Genomic DNA, 16,704 nt, shown 5'->3' on the forward strand with positions numbered 1-16,704 from the left:
CAGTTGCAGGGGAGTAACAGCAGGAGGGAGGGCATGCCCTCAACACCTGCCCGTGTCTTCCAGCAGCATCTGGTGGGCCACTGTGTGAAACAGGATGCTGGACTAGATGGGCTTCCTTAGGCTTGATCCAGCAGGGCTTTTCTTATGTCTCCTCTGGGCCAGATAGCATGGGAGAAGTACATCTCGTATCTTATGCCCAGTTCCTTTAATTAATGCAACACAATAATGCTAGCTGCTTTCTTGGTAGCGGCATTCTACTGCAGTCTTGTCTTCAACTTGACAGCATTCTGTCCCTGCCTCTATTGGGTTTTTAAAAATGCACTGCTACTTGCTAGCCAGTAGGTCATTCTCCAAGAAATTGTGCCTAAGATGGTTCTTCCCCAAGTGAAGGATGCAAGTCATCTGACTTCTCCTGATGAGTAGTAGACTAAAAAGATGGTGGGAAATGAGGGCAAACCAAATTCATCACATGTATTTCTGCTCATTTTTCTAGAAAGCATACATAATTTTTAACTGTTTTCTGAAGCGCTTGCAGTCCCCCACAGGTTGATCTTGTCACCTGCAATTTCGTCAGCACACCTCTGATAGTACAGAACACTGTGATACCCCTGTTGCTTTGTCACCCCAGGCAGGTGCTGAACCACACGGTGTATTTTATTTTTTTTAGCGTGTTCTGTACTCTTCTTGGGTCTACCCCCTGTGCTGTTAAGGGCAAGCTATGTAAAACTGGACTCAAAAGGCTTATGTGAATCTGTCTGTCTTCCTGCTTCCTCTGCATCATTATTGTAGAAAGAAAACACGGGTTCCTGTTTGTTCAGAAAATCTATGCTTCTTTTTTCTTTGGCACCCTAAACTATTTGGTTTATTCCTACACTTTTCCTGGGAACAAAGTGAGACAGACTGCTTGAATGTTTCTAAATATTCATATTCATTCTCTCTGTCTGTCTCTCTCTCTCTCTCTCTGATGAGTGATTCATTTGTGCTTCCCCTGACCTCCTTGATCTCTGTGCAGTTGTGAGTGCTCTACCTTATCTTCAGACAGAACCTTGAGCTCTTGGGATGTAGAAGACCATCTGGCTTCTCAGGCTGATTAGCATGCTAAAAGTTGTGTAAAATAGAGGCAGATGTATTGAGGCCCAAGCCAGTGCAATAATACATCTTCTCTGTCTCTGGTTTTTGTGCTGTAACTTACATTTCAGTGTCCAATAAAGTATCTTATCGTGTACTCCAATTGCAGCAGCAAAGCATTCGTACTTGAAGTATATACCCAAAATAGTTGGAGGTGGGGTGTATGTATGTGCGCGCACGCACCATCCCCAACTACGCACACACAAGTTTCCTGGTATAGTTAGTTTTAAAGATTTGATACGCACAAATTGAGCCTCTTAAAGGACCAGTTTGATATACCATAGATATCAAAATGTGCTCTGGAATTCCTCTGCCCCAAATAGTTGGTAAATTGTTTGTTCTTTCAGATTATCTTGTAATTAGGGAGAGGCCCAATTTTTGTTGCCAGCTGGCCATTAAATGCAGCATTTGCATTTTGCCACTGTTTTTATTTATCTGTCAAATTGGTAGACCAGACTTGCTGACCACTCAAGATGGCATCTGTACGTGCTCAGATGCGCTTTCCGTGATGATGCCCTGTGTGCTGCTAGGAGCAGTCCTGCAGCGGGGTGATCAATCCCATCAGTGCCGCTCTAGGGTGTCAGAGGGGCCATGGAAGTTCCTCCTCTTAAGGTGCTTGCTCACCCCCGCCGAATTCAGCAGAGGAAGCTTGACGTGTTTCTGTGCCTCAAAACAGAGGTGCTGAAATGCTTCATCCACATCCCTAGTTCATTTGCCTTCACAAATATGTCATTTTGGAAGAAATCAAGAGATCTGTGATGGGATGCCTCTGGCCCTATCTCAAGACCAGTGTTCCCTCTAAGCCATGCGCGCGCACACACAAGTTGTTTGATATCTGCTCAGTTAATTTTAGATCCCGCTCAGGTTGAATAAAGCAGGCCCCACTCTGAATGCATGTGCATGTGCACTGCCTTGATACTGCCACCCAGAACAAAACTCATTCTGTGCACAGATGAAAAAAATTAGAGGGCGCACTGCCCAAGACCCCTATGCTGCTACCTTTACTCCGCATTTGCCACTGACAATGACCAGCCAGATGTTTTGGGGAAGCTTACAAGTATGACTGCCATACTTAGTGGCAGTAGGGCATACACTGAGGAGAAGGGGAGAAAGTGTTAGTATTAGTAACAAAAGCTACAGCAGAACTGTTGGGAGATCTTTAATGTTGAAGGGAGCAGTACAAATTTAAGTCTGGGTTTGTCTGGAAAACTAACTCCACAGATACATCATCACTGACTTTCAGTGACAAACTATGGAGTTCAGTTTTGAAAAGGAAAGGACACTTGAAATTGTGGAACTGAATCGTAAATAGTTGCATATTAAACCTAAAGAAGAACATCTTTTCTGGAGGTGTAGTAGCACTGTATGTTAAAGAAGGCATAGAACCTAACAAGCTAGAAAACCTAGGTGGACTGGAATCCTCCACAGAAACCCTGTAGGTGACAGTACAAGGCCTGAAAGGGAACGTGCTACTGGGGACGTGATATCGCCCTCCTGATCAAAATGCTGACAGTGACTGGGAGTGGCAGAAGGAAATCAGGGAGGCATCAAGGAGAAGGCAGGGCTTTAATCATGGGTGACTTCAATTACCCACACTGGGTAATTTCACAGTCAGGTCATGACAAAGAGGTCAGATCTCTAGATATGCTAAATGACTGTGCCCTAGAACAGTTGGTCTTGGAACCAACCAGAGAGAAGGTGACCTTGGACTTAATTCTGAGTGGCACCCAGGACCTGGTGCGTGATGTCAGTGTCATCGACCCTTTAGGGAAAGGGTGACCATAGTGCCATCAAATTCAGCATACATATGGGGAAAGAATCGCCAAGGAAGTCTAAAACAGACATTTTGAATTTCAGAAGAGGAAACTTCTACAAAATGAAGAGTATGGTGAAAAGGAAGCTGAAAGGGAAAATCAGGAGAGTCACTTCACTCCAGAGTGCATGGAGTTTACTCAAAACCACAATACTAGAAGCCCAGTTAGATTGTATACCCAAAAAGAGGAAAGGTACCACTAAGTCCAGGAAGATGCCAGCATGGCTAACGGGTACTGTCAAGGAAGCCATAAAAGGGAAAAAGACTTCCTTCCGAAATTGGAAGGCCTGTCCAAATGAAGAGAACAGAAAGGAACACAAACTCTGGCAAAAGAAATACAAGGCAGCAATAGGGGAGGTGAAAAGAGAGTTTGAGGAACATTTAGCTAAAAGCATCAAGGGGAATAACAAAAACTTCTTTAAATACATCAGAAGCAGGAAACTTGCCAGGGAGGCAGTTGGACCATTAGGGAGTGAAAGGGATTATTAAGGAGGAGATGGAGGTTGCAGAGAAGCTAAATGAGTTCTTTGCGTCCGTCTTCACGGCAGAGGATACTGAGCATATACCTGTTCCTGAACCAGGCTTTTCAGGAATGGCGGCTAAAGAACTGAGCCAGATAGAAGTAACGAGAGATGATGTCCTAAACTGTCTGGAAAAACTGAAAACTAGGAAATCACCAGGGCCAGATGGCATCCATCCAAGAGTCCTCAAAGAACTCAAATGTGAAATTGTTGACCTCCTTGTTAAAATATATAACTTATCCCTGCAATCAGGTTCTGTACCAGAGGACTGGAGAGTAGCAAATGTAACACCGATTTTCAAGAAGGGATCCAGGGGTGATCCGGGAAATTACAGGCCGGTTAGCTTAACATCAGTTCCAGGCAAATTGATGGCAAGCATCCTCAAGGATAAAATTGTAAAGCACCTAGAATAACAGGCCCTGCTGGGAGTGAACCAGCATGGCTTCTGCACAGGTAAATCTTGCCTCACAAACCTTTTGGAGTTTTTTGAGAGTGTCCACAAGTGTGTGGATAAGGGTGATCCAGTTGACATAGTATACCTGGACTTCCAAAAAGCTATCAACAAAGTTCCGTATCAAAGACTCCTGAGAAAACTTAGCAGTTATAGGATAAGGGGACAAGTACATATGTGGATTGCTAACTGGTTGAAAGACAGGAAACAGAGGGTAGGTATAAATGGAGAGTTTTCACAATGGAGGGAAGTAAGAAGTGAGGTCCCCCAGGGATCTGTACTGGGACTGGTGCTTTTTAATTTATTCATAAATGATCTAGAAGTAGGGGTAAGCAGCGAGGTGGCCCAATTGCAGATGATACCAAACTCTTTCGGGTAGTGAAATCCATAACTGATTGTGAAGAGCTCCAAAAGGATCTCTCCAAACTGGAGGAGTGGGCGACAAAGTGGCAAATGCGGTTCAATATTGGCAAGTGTAAAGTGATGCACATTGGGACGAAGAACCCCAACTTCAAGTACATGCTGATGGGATCTGAGCTGTCGGTGACTGACCAGGAGAGGGATCTTGGGGTTGTGGTGGACAGCTCGTTGAAAGTGTCGACTCAATGTGCGGCAGCTGTGAAAAAGTCCAATTCCACGCCAAGGATCATTAGAAAGGGGATTTAAAATAAAACTGCTAATATTATAATGCACTTATACAAAACTATGGTGCGGCCACACCTGGAGTACTGCGTACAATTCTGATCACCACATCTAAAAAAGGACATTGTAGAACTGGAAAAGGTGCAGAAGAGGGGAACCGAGATGATCAAGGGCCTAGAGCACCTTTCTTATGAGGCTAGGCTACAACACCTGGGGCTATTTAGTTTAGAAAAAAGACGACTGCAGGGGGACATGATAGAGGTCTATAAAGCATGCATGGTGTGGAGAAAGTGGATAGAGAGAAATTCTTCTCCCTCTCCCATAACACTAGACCCAGGGGTCATCCCATGAAATTGTTTGCCGGGAAAACTAGGACCAACAAACTGAAGTACTTTTTCACACAACGCATAATCAACTTGTGGAGTTCTCTGCCACGAGATATGGTGACAGCCAGCAACCTGGATGGCTTTAAGAGGGGTTTGGATAATTTCATGGAGGAGAGGTCTCTTGATGGCTACTAGTCGGAGGGCTGTAGGCCACCTCCCGCCTCGGGGGCGGGGTGCCTCTGAGTACCAGTTGTGGGGGAGTAACAGCAGGAGAGAGGGCATGCCCTCACCTCTTGCCTGTGGCTTCCAGTGGCATCTGGTGGGCCACTGTGCAAAACGGGATGCTGGACTAGATGGGCCTTGGGCCTGATCCAGCAGGGCTGTTCTTACATTCTTAAGAACTAAATTTTAAACTTTTCAAAGCAGTCTCTGTATGGTTCATTCCCATGCCTTACCTGCTACTACGTATTAAAAAAAAAGTTGAAAGTGATGGCAGTGATGAACAAGGTTAGAAAGTGAGACAGGGAAGAAGCTGAAAGTGTTGCAAGTGAGGTGCAGCTGTCACACCACCCTTCAAGTGTTTGACAGATGTGGCACCCACCCAGAACTGGACTCAGTACTCCAACTGAGCCCTGACTAGTTGGGCGTGGTGGTGAGTGGAACTATTCCTCCTTGTGGTTTTGAAGCAATGGTTCTGTTAATGGTGCCAATATTGCATTAGTCTTTTTTGAAGCTGCATCACACTGCAAATAATCCCCTTAGGGAATGGGGCTGTGCTGGGGAGAGCACCTGCCTGCTTCCATGCAGAAGGCTCCAAGTTCCCTCCCTGGCTTCTCCAAGATAGGGCTGAGAGAGACTCCTGCCTGCAACCTTGGCGAAGCCGCTGCCAGTCTGTGTAGACAGTATTGAGCTAGATGGACCAATGGTCTGACTTGATATAAGGCAGCTCCCTATGTTCCTATATTCCTATGCTGCCTCATGTTCAGGTAGCGATCAACTGCACTCCTGAGATACTTTGAACTTGAAATAATGCCAAGCCAGAATTTTGTTTCAACCGAATTGAAGCAAATTCAAACTGAATCTGTGTCTGAATTTTGTTCCAGCCCAGTTTTCTATTATATCAAGGTCATTTTGAATTGTATTCCTGTTTTCTGAGGTGTTAGCTATCTCTTCCAGTTCTGTGTCATCTGCATGTTTAATTAGGACACCCTCCACTGCTTCATCTAAAGTCATTGATTAAAAATGCTGAAGAGTACCAAACTGAAGACAGAGCTTTGTGGCACTTAACTCAAAACTTTCCTCCAGCTTGATAAGGAGCCATGGTTGCGCACTCTTTCAGTGTGATTGTCCAGCCAGTAGTGAATCCATCTGATGTGTTTAACCAGCTTGCTAACCAAAATATCCTGGGAGAACTTTGTCAAATGCTTTGCTGAAATTAAGATAAAGTATAGTCACAGCATTCCCACAATCTGCTAAACTCTCCTACTAACGGCACAAAGAGGCACCTTCCAAAGTGGTGATTCTCTTCATATTTAGCAGGGAGCAATATTCCCTATTCAGCCCCAAAACAGCATCTCTCCAGTGGCGGTGGCTGGTGTCTCCCTTGTGTTTCTTTTTAGATCAGGGATAGGAAACCATCTTCTTATCCTTTTGCTATATAAACAGTTTTGAGAACTTTTTAGTTGAAAAACAGTATATAAATAAGAATGGGTTCAATTGGTAAACTTAGTAACCTGTTTAAAAAGAGTGAGAGAGGTAAGATTAGTCTGGCAGTACTTATTCTTGACAAATCCTTGCTGCCTTCTACTTATCATTGCATTGTTATCAAGATGCTTACAGACTGACTGCAACTTGGTCACAGTTGAACAGAAGTCAACTGTAGAGTATCTTAAAAAGCTTCCCCCATTTTAATTGGAATTTATTTTTAATGGTAGCTGCTTTATTTTCCATTTTTTAAAAAGTTCTTGTTGATTGTTGCTCTGTATTATTTCATGTTGGCTGCCTTGAGACTTTGGCAAGAAAGCAAGATACACATGCGGGGGGTCATACACTCGGGGTTGAAGAGCACACAAGGCAAACAGAGCCACAACAACCCAGAGTAGGAGGTTGTTGCTCTCTTCTTGGGGAAATGGAGGCCAAGCCCCCCATCTCCACCCCCCGGATCCCCACCCCACCTTTTTGTCCTTGTTTGTTTGTTTGTTTGTTTGTTTGTTTGACCTTAGCTGTTCAGTGTGTTCTTCTTTTGATTGAACTTGTAAACTGGTGACTTGCAGAATCAATTGCCTTTTTCTTGTTATTGGAGGCACGTGAATGCCAGGCTAGTACAGTTTCATTTTGTTTTACCACAAATGGTTTTTCCTCCATTTTAGAATTGGCAGGGACCAAACAGCCACCTAGTCTCTACTCTACAGACAAATGCAGCCAAAAACTGCGAAACATGTGGTCAGCCTGGGCTGCAAGATGAGCCTATAAATTTTCACCTTCCTTTTGTGCAAGTGTGGATCAAAACGCAAGCACTGCAGTGATGGTTTCTTGAAATGTACCCAGTTCAACTCTGTGCAGGGAAATGCATGCCAACTCTACTCCTCTATAGATTCCAAGGCTTCCATAACTTTTACTTGGGGGCAAAAGAACTAAAAGGATCTGTAGGACCTGACTTGGTCCACCTCCCCCAGCATGGGCCCCAGAGCTCTTTCTGGAGTCCGAGATTTCTCTTGGTTTAAAAAAAAAAAAAAAAGTCAAGTCCTGGAGGAGGCGGGATGACGTATGTGGCAGTTAACTGCGTTCACTGAATCTGTGGGCCCTGGGGGGCTGAGTATGTTGGCCGTGGGAATAGTAAGCAGCTGGCTGCTCGGCATCTTCTGCAGAGCCGCTTCACGGAACCAAAATCCCATTTCCTTATTGTAGAGATGGCTGGACTTCAGCTCCCATAATCCCTAGCCACAGTGGCCTTTGGAATTGGCCGTTGTTGCTGGGGATCATGGGAGTTGAAGAGCAGCAATATCTGGGGGACTCAAGTTTGAGAACCCCTGACCCTAGTGGCTGGGCTGTGTGCACTGAGCAGGCCTTGCTTGTTGGGCACAAATGCTTCTGGACGTTAACTAGCTTAGTTGAGAGTAGCCAAAATCTCCTGTGTGCAAAGGAGCTCTGTGTACAGGAACTCCACTGCAGTATTGCCTACCCATTTCAAGGCACGAGCTTTTCTTTCGTATTTGGGACCATTGAGGTCGATGAAAGAAGCTCCTGTGTTTGGAAAGCTACAGAGCAGCTTTCTGCATATCCTGGGCAGGCACTCTGCCTTCCTCTGGTTGCAGTAATGTCCCTCTCCCATGACAGGTATACGCTCTGTGAGCTTCTATGAGCACATCATCACCGTGGGGACAGGACAAGGCTCCTTGCTGTTCTACGACATCCGAGCTCAGAGGTTCCTGGATGAGAAGCCACCCCACAGTTGCTGTGGACTGAGATCAGGAGGAAGCGAAATTCTCAAACTGTCGACTGGCAAAGGTTGGCTGGTAAGTAGAGAGGCAGGCATGCCACAGAGGTTTCCTAAAAGGTAGTGATTAACGCTCTGCTCCTGGCAATGTAGACCCTCTTGAGAGAAGGAGGAACAAGGTGTCCACTGTTCCGGCAGGGAACTGCAGAAAGGGTATTGGCTATTGGATAGCCTTGCTCTGTTCCTCTCTCAAGGAAGCGGCCCTGGGCTTTGCAGTTGGCTGTCGATACACTTCAGCTGCAGTGCTGTCTCCGATGTTCAGCGTCTTGCCCCAGCATCATAGCCTTTTGCAGTGCTTGCCTTGTAAAAATACAGATTTCCAAGGGGAGGTTTTCCATACTGTTGCAGCCAGCAACGCTCATTCCTTTTATTGATGGTGCAAGAGACGTTGCTGGGGATTCCAAAATGCAGGACAGTGGCAGGGAAGGGCTTGACTGTCCAACTCATATGAACTTTCTTTTGACAGAATCATGACGAAACCTGGCGGAATTACTTTTCAGACATCAGCTTCTTCCCAAATGCTGTTTACACCCACTGCTACGACTCGTCTGGCACGAAACTCTTTGTGGCAGGAGGACCCCTTCCATCTGGACTCCACGGGAATTATGCTGGTCTCTGGAGCTAATAACTTTTTCCAAATGAGGATCTCGAGTGCGATTTCTTTTTTCTTTTTTTGTCCCCACACCCTTTTTTGGTTAAAAAACAAACAAAGGAATTGTGTGTTGATATTGTTCTCTTCTAGCTTTGCAACTTGGGGTTAACTTTATTTTATTTTATTTTTTTGGAGGGGGAGCAATGTCAGTCGGTCTCCGAGCAGTTTTGTACATTTTTAACAGCTTTTTTGTTGTTGTTTTGGTCTTTTTATTTTAACCTCCTTGGATCTTTCTATGATGGGTTTTTAAACAACCACCCCCCACTGCATTTCCTGAAAATGACTGAGTCTTGGCCCCAAGCTTAGGCTAACCCACCATATGTGTTCCCTCCTTCCCCTTACTTTGCTGTGAGGTGGGAATCCTCCATTTAGATCGGCTGCTGCCAAGCTTTCTGTGAAAGCCCAGGGGCTGTGTGTGTGTGTACGAGTGTATGTGTGTGTAGGCGTGTGTGTGTACAGGTACTTTGTCGGCCACATTACCTGGAATAAAAGCTACTTGTAATTAAAATGGGGGGGAAATTTAAAAAGTATTTATATAATGAGAGACACTACTATCCACAAAGCCCAGCTTGCATCTGACTTCATGTGATCTTTAAAAGTACAAGTTTAATGATGCTCTTGTGTCACGTGTGGCCTGTAGATGAGGCCTATTGCTTCATTTCCATCTGGATTGCCTGTCTTGTTCTCTCTTTCCACCTGAAAGCTGGCATCGGTGTGGGGGCACAAGTGGCTGATGAGAACACAGTGCAAGTAGTGTACGTAATGGGGCACAGGCAACTTGATGGGGGAGGGGTGCGTATGAGGTTTGCTGGTGAAGCAAGGCTGGTTTGGTGAATATCCATGCTCTACTCCAGGGCTGGGTAGTCTTCAAACTTGCAAGACCTACCTGGAACCCCAGGTCCATCTGTTAAGATCGGTACAGAATGGTGGGTGGAGGATATGCAGGATCAGTGGAAGATCAACAGCATGATGGGCGGAGGGGGTGCAGACATGCGCCGAGAGTTGAGGGAGAGAACATCTCTGAGCCGCATTCTCAGCTGGGAATTTGTGTTCAGCCTCAGAACTGAGCTCACAGTCCTTCCCTCAAGAAATCCACTCCTAGTTTTCCTCCAAGCTTTCTTCATTTTGGCAGCCTAATAGAGGAGAAGGGGAGAAACCCCCCCCCCTTTTTTGGTGCTCTTGTTAAGCAATTTGCCGTTGGAAACACTTGCCGATATACTGCAGATTTGATCTTGGTTTGTAAACCACAACTTCTGCATTCCTTATGACACGTGAAGCTGAGCAACTAACCAGGATTGTTGCTGCAGCTCCACACCAAGGAGAGGAGGAAAGGGAAGTGCAGAGGAAGGGGCTTGCTGGCTCTGTGCTTCATTCCTGCCGCACTCAGGATCCATCAAATCATGGCTTGTTGGATTGTCTGAGCGGGTCTGCTCAGTGCAGTTCTAAAGTATTTCTCATACAGTCTTCAACTGTTGTTAGTTTGTTTGTGCCAACTATGTATAATCTTTCAAGAAAACACAGAGAACTGGTACCTAAGGATGAGTTTAGGTGACCTCCAGCAGTTATCGCTTGCATGGAGGAGGTTGAAGTCTCCATTGAAAAGAGTGGAGGCTGTGTAGCAGCTGTGTCCTGTCAACTCTAATTCTTGGTGTTGGACCATCCAATGATCAAGTTTTGCAACACAGCAGCTGGTGCTGTGGCAAAAAATCCAAAAAATCCAACACATACAAGGGGCAGCTCCCATTGAGCCTCCAGGAAAACTGTGGGCCAGGACAAGCTGGAGCTTAAGCCCTGTGTTTGGTTGACTTGGCTGGCATTCATATTGGCCAAGCAGTCCCCCACCATCTGCCAGGGCCTGCTACGGTGCCTGTGAGCCCAGAATATCAAACCCCGCCCCCCACCGCCCCAGCAGAGGCTGCCTGCTGCATCACCTTTGTATGACTGCTGCTCTGGCTTGGTCTTCTAATAGTGGTTTCCATTGGAAGCTCCAGTGCAGAGACGCAGCAGTGTTATGGCCTTCCACTCACCAGGTCATGATCACATGTTTGGTCTTGCTCCTTTCCAGCCCAGGAGAGTGACTTGTGCAGAGCACCAGGGTCTGTTTTCTCTCAACGCAAATCGCCTTAGTAGGGGCAGGGGAGTGGAGCAGGCTTCCCATGTCATAATGCAGCTGATGGCTGTTTACATGTAGCTGGTATTCTGCTGCTCTTTTGGCGAGTGGCCAAGCATCAAACCTGCCTCCCAGCACAAGCCCTGCTCCCACCCCTCTCTTTGGCTTGGCAAAAGCATATCCATTTTGACATGACCTGCTCCCGTGCCTGCCAGTGAGCAAACTTGGAAGTGTTTCCCATGCCAGGGAGGTCGGACCATTTAAAAGCATTTGTGATGTCAGGTGTTGGCATCTTCACTAATTTGGGCTCTAAACCTACAACTCTGCAAGTCTGCCTTGCAAATTACACAACAGCAAATGTATACTTGCCCGTGCATATCCATGCAGTGCAGTGCTGCAGGCAATACCAGCTCCTGGGCCTGTGTATTTGTGAGGTGCATGTGGGAATACATGGGCATGGGGCAGTGTTACATGTTACCTATCAAATAGTTTGTGCCCATTAAAGCCATAGAGTGTGAGGTGGCCCTTGATAGGGTCTCAGAATCAGGAACCCAATCTCCTCCATTTTTTTCTCTGAAGAAAATTCCACTAAGGCCCATAGGGCTTTCTCTCAAGTGGGGATGGGATTGCAGTCAAAGTGGCCGAGATTCATAGCTAAATCATGAAGCATGTGCATTGCTGCATGCAGGGAGTCTGAGATTCAGTCGCTGGGATCTCCCGTTGAAAGGATGGTGAGTAGCGGAGCTGAGATGGTGAGGAGATGCTGCCAGTCAGAAGGGATGGGCCCCTGCTAGGACCCTGGGGGAGTCTCTTGGGAAGGGCAGTCAGCTTTGCTGCTGGGAAGCTGCATTGGACCAGTGACTGGCTTAGAAACAAAAAACACTTCTTGTTAGGAGGGCTCTACCATTATGCTATGGTAGGAACACAGGTGCGAAAAGATTTCTTGAGTTGATCAGCTCAGTGGCCTTTTTCAGGAAAGGCCTGTGGGTAGATTAGATTCCTGACCAGCAACTGCGTAGGGACCTCTTCAGCAATAACTAAGCCTGTTCTTAATCAGAGGAAAATGCTCATGGCAGAAGGTATTTTCTGAGATGTCCCTGAAATGCACATCTGAGATCAGTTGGAAACAAATCATTTGGAGTCCTTTCCTTTTCATGCCAGGCCTAGATCCGTGTTGATGGATCACGGCTGTAACCTAATAGGTTAATAGGTTAGGTTAATAGGATTTGGGAACATGCTCACCTCTGCGGTGGGGGGAGAGTTTAACACACGGAGTCTCTGTCATAACTTGACATGGAAATCCCTGCAGGACTTGCAAACAAGACCCCTGGCTTTGTTTGCAGCAGTGACATTGAGGCAGCAACAATTTGCTCCCAGAGTCATATTTTATCTTCTCCATTTAGACACTGCCCATCTGCTGAAACATTCTAAGCAGCAAGACATGTAAAGACACACACACAAAAAGCATGAGATCAAAACAATAAAACTAAGAAATCAGAGTAACCAGCTCCTTTTAAAATTAGACTACAAGTAAACCAAGTATTCCAAGATAGGTTTTTAGATTGTTTTAAATTTAACTCCAGTGCTAAAAGATCTCTCAATGTGTTTGGGCCTTAAGTCATTGTGGTTGCTTTCTGGTCTGGCCTCCCTCCATATATCCTAAAAGTTGTGGTTGTCCTAGGTTCCCTTTCCACAAGTAACAGAGGGTGCTGTCTGTCTGTGCAAAAGACAGTGGGCTCACATATTTCTGCCCAAGAGAAGTTACTAACATACCATCTTGCTCAAGCATCCCAGCAAGTGGGCAGCAGCAAACCTTGCAGCAGCAGGACAGTCAACTTATTCTGAACATATGACTTGGTGCCATTGATCCCCAGATGTGGAGGAGCAATTGAACGTCTAGAGCAGGGGTTCCCAACCACGAGTCCCCAGATGTTGTTGGACCACAGTCCCCATCATCCTCCCCCCCCAGCCAAAATGGCCAGAGGCCTTGGAAATGGGATGCTATCTCATGGGGGGGGATAGAGATACAAAGGCACTTTTAGTAAGTTTTCAGCAAGGATCAGAGACCTGATTTTGAAAGGACTAAAAGTTAATTGACAGCGGGGTTCTTTCACAAACAAACCAAAATGTGTGTCTGTGTGTATAGCATCTGTTGTGATTATACATAAACTACAGCAATGTTGTTAAAACACACCCATCATTTTCAGCAACAAAAGGAGTTGTCGGGTCTACATACCAACTTCATAGCCTCATTTCATTGCAATAGATGTCATACTATGTGCAGAAGCGGGGAGGGCTGTTTCACACACTATGCGTGCAAACCCTATTCTTGACGATCGTGCATGCAGCCGCAGGGGAGCCTCAGCCAGTCCTGGATCCCTGGCCAGTAAGAAACAATCGGTCAGTGTCCTTGTAGCATTTGTGTGCCACATTTTTAGGCGTATGCCTAAACCATTTTAGATACACAATTTCAAAAGTACTGTGTGAAACAGCTGGGCAGAAGGCGAGAGGTGCTCTTGAGGAGTAAACATCTCTGCATCTCCTTGTCTCTGCCCTCCTTTAAGCAGTGCACTTGTGGGAGTGTGTCTTCCTTCAGTTCCCTGAGGTCAAAGGGAACGGGTGCTGGATTCCAAGCCTCATTTCAACTTGTACTTTTAAAAATCAGGCCATGCACCGGGTTTCCTCTGATTCATAGCCTCCCACAGTCTCAGGGTTATATGTTAATACAATCTTCATCCAAATAACAACACACAGGACCAATCAGAGGTTAACGTGCCTTTCTTCTACGGTACCTTGATCTTTGTAAAACTGCCTAAAACAGGATTTGCTGTTTGTCACCGTCTTTGAACCAGATACTCGTTTTGTCTTTTTTCTATATATATCTCTATATCTATATATAAATGACACGTTCTAAGCTGCAACCAGCCTGTTCAGTGAATTGTAACTATTTTTTTTTCTTTTCCATTTGATGTTCAGGAGTGTGGTGTATAAAATCAACTGTGTGGATTTGTCTTGAGTGCAAGTTTTTCCACTGTTGTGTCTGACATGTCAAAGAGGCGCAGAACTTCTTTATTTCTAGATGGTGATTTGCAAACTGCTCAGCATTTTTCCCCAAACAGGTGGTGATTGAGCTGATACTCCAGCATGGAGTGCTTTATTTTCCCCAAAGCTTTTAAAATTGGGAAAGTAAGGTATTCTCTGACTTTGGTAGAGCCTGATCCTTGATCGTCTGCACTTTCATGAACTGAAAGGGGGGCGGGAAAGAATAAAAACTATCAAAAATGTGCCTATTGACATGCTTAATTGGAAAATGGAGCATTTAATATATTGCATGCAGTTTGCAATATAAAGAAAGTCTGTAGATGACATGAAGAGCTGGTATTTTGGCATGTGCAAAATACAGAATTTGAAAGTCCTGCTGTTTTTTTAAAAAGACTAAATGCAGGGAGGGGATGCAAGAAAGTAAAATGGCTTCTGATTCCTGGGGTGTGTTTAGGACTTGATCCTAAAACCAATGGTCACCTAGACAGGACACCATTGCATTGGGGCATATGCCATGGGGATATTGTGCTGCCTTTAGATCTTGAAAATTATTCAGCTTGGCTATGACTGGTAAGGGCTTCTGTGATGATGGGCTGTTTAATAAGTTAACAACAACAGGTCTTGGGCATGCTCATTCGGTGCTGCTAAGTACACTGATCTCCCGTCCATCTCACTGGCAGTGGATGCCCATAAGCATTCCTTCCTTTAAAATGAATACGACAAATATTTATATACCGCTTTTCAACAAAAGCTCCCAAAGCAGTTTACATAGATATAAATAAAATGAAATAGTTGCTGGGCTTATCCCACCCTTCCTTAACGGTCTCTAAGTGACAGGTGCAGACAATCCAAGAAGTGTCCTTTGGAACATTGCAGAGAGATAAGAACATAAGAACAGCCCTGCTGGAACAGGCCCATGGCCCATCTAGTCCAGCATCCTGTTTCACACACAGTGGCCCACCAGATGCCGCTGGAAGCCACAGACAGGAGTTGAGGGTGTGCCCTCTCTCCTGCCATTACTCCCCTGCAACTGGTACTCAGAGGCACCCTGCCCTTGAGGCTGGAGGTGGCCCACAGCCCTCTGCCTAGTAGCCATTGATAGACCTCTCCTCCATGAAGTCATCCAAACCCCGCTTAAAGCTTAAAGATGCTTCAAAGAACTTTGGATTGTTTTATTGCAGTTGCTTAGAGTCCCAAAATATCTTGTGCTGTCCTTGCTCTCTACTCGAGCATGTTTTCGTTTGAAATGTGCTCATCCTGTAGGATGCCACTCAGAGTTGGCTCCAGATTTCACAAAAGCTTTGGCAAGCCGCACTCGATGACCCCTCCTTTAGGTGACCCTTATCAGCTGCCTATCTCTGCTGAAGCTTCTTATACCTATCTCATAGTTTCTACGTACAGGGCAGTGATTGCTCTTGGCTTCAGTCCAGATTGCTACCACCTGTTCTTCCTGTATCCTCCCCTAATAAATATCCACTCCCAGTGGGTGTTGGTGGCTGCTCTGCTTCCTCCTGCCCATCCCTCCACTGGCAGCTTATCAGAAGAACAAAGGTGTCACTTCATCACCTGTTTGGTACTGTTTCCTAGGCTTGTGTTGAAGGAAAACACTAGCACAGCCGTACAAGAAACTTCCATGTTGTTGTGGTGTCGTTAATTGGAAAATCATTGCACCATCAAGCCAAGCCCACTGCTCTGGCTCCCCTGTTAATCTGGTCCGGGCTGCTGTGCTTTTAGGAGGACCTCTGAATATGGCTGTGAGACTTCTCAAGCCAATGTGCCAAGAGGTGAAGTCCCAGAGTTACTCCTACCCTCCCACCCTGCAGTGAATTTCATTTTGAGTACAACGTTGGTTTTTGATCGCCATGCTAGGCAGTCGATCTCTGTTGCCATCGGTTTCCAAGTAGAACTTGGTGGGTACAGCCACAATGCTTTATAAATTGTTCCCAGGTTTCCAAAGAATATGTTTGTGTGAGACCGGGCTGCTCGTAGTTGTGCTACACTGGATGCACAGGAAATATTACCTCTTCAGAAGTGATTGCTTTGTGGCATGGGAGCATAGAATCATAGAAATTTAGAGCTGGAAGGGATCTTGGAAGTCTTAATATATGAATATGATTAATATTTATATATGCCTCTTTTCAACAAAAGTTCCCAAAGTGGTTTATATAGATAGAAATAAATAAAATCTCTCCCTGTCCCCAAAGGGCTCACAATCTAAGAAATAAATAAACTTAAGATAGACACCAGCAACAGCCACTGGAGGGATGCTGTGTTGGGGCTGGATATGGTCAGTTGCTCCCCCACCCTGCTCAATAAAGAGAATAACCACTTTTAAAAGGTGCCTCTTTGCTCAGTTAGCAGGGTGTAATCCAACCTCCTGCTCAGTGTGAGAAACTGCTACATTTCCCCTTCCCAATGGCTGTCCCACTTCTGTTTGGAATGCTGTAACACGGGGTCAGGGATGACTCATAGGGGTAGTGGGTGCCACCACCACTCAAGTGTTTTCCACTCCTCATTCACCAG

The 16,704-nt window shown here is 45.6% G+C and overlaps 1 protein-coding gene across 4 annotated transcripts in view; it reads left to right on the forward strand.

Moving 5' to 3' along the window:
- The window catches only part of DCAF12 (DDB1 and CUL4 associated factor 12), a 45,598-nt gene extending 31,453 nt beyond the window's left edge, over window positions 1-14,145 (forward strand). For all 4 annotated transcript variants that reach the window (XM_053299786.1, XM_053299788.1, XM_053299787.1 and 1 more), the window contains 2 exons: window positions 8,218-8,396; window positions 8,844-14,145. In XM_053299786.1, the coding sequence (XP_053155761.1) occupies window positions 8,218-8,396; window positions 8,844-9,002 (338 nt within the window). In that variant the 3' untranslated portion in view covers window positions 9,003-14,145. The remainder of the gene's footprint in view (window positions 1-8,217; window positions 8,397-8,843) is intronic.
- The last annotated feature ends 2,559 nt before the right edge of the window (window positions 14,146-16,704 follow it).

The sequence above is a fragment of the Hemicordylus capensis genome, chromosome 2 (assembly GCF_027244095.1).
Source record: "Hemicordylus capensis ecotype Gifberg chromosome 2, rHemCap1.1.pri, whole genome shotgun sequence".
Classification (NCBI taxonomy): Eukaryota; Metazoa; Chordata; class Lepidosauria; order Squamata; family Cordylidae; genus Hemicordylus; species Hemicordylus capensis.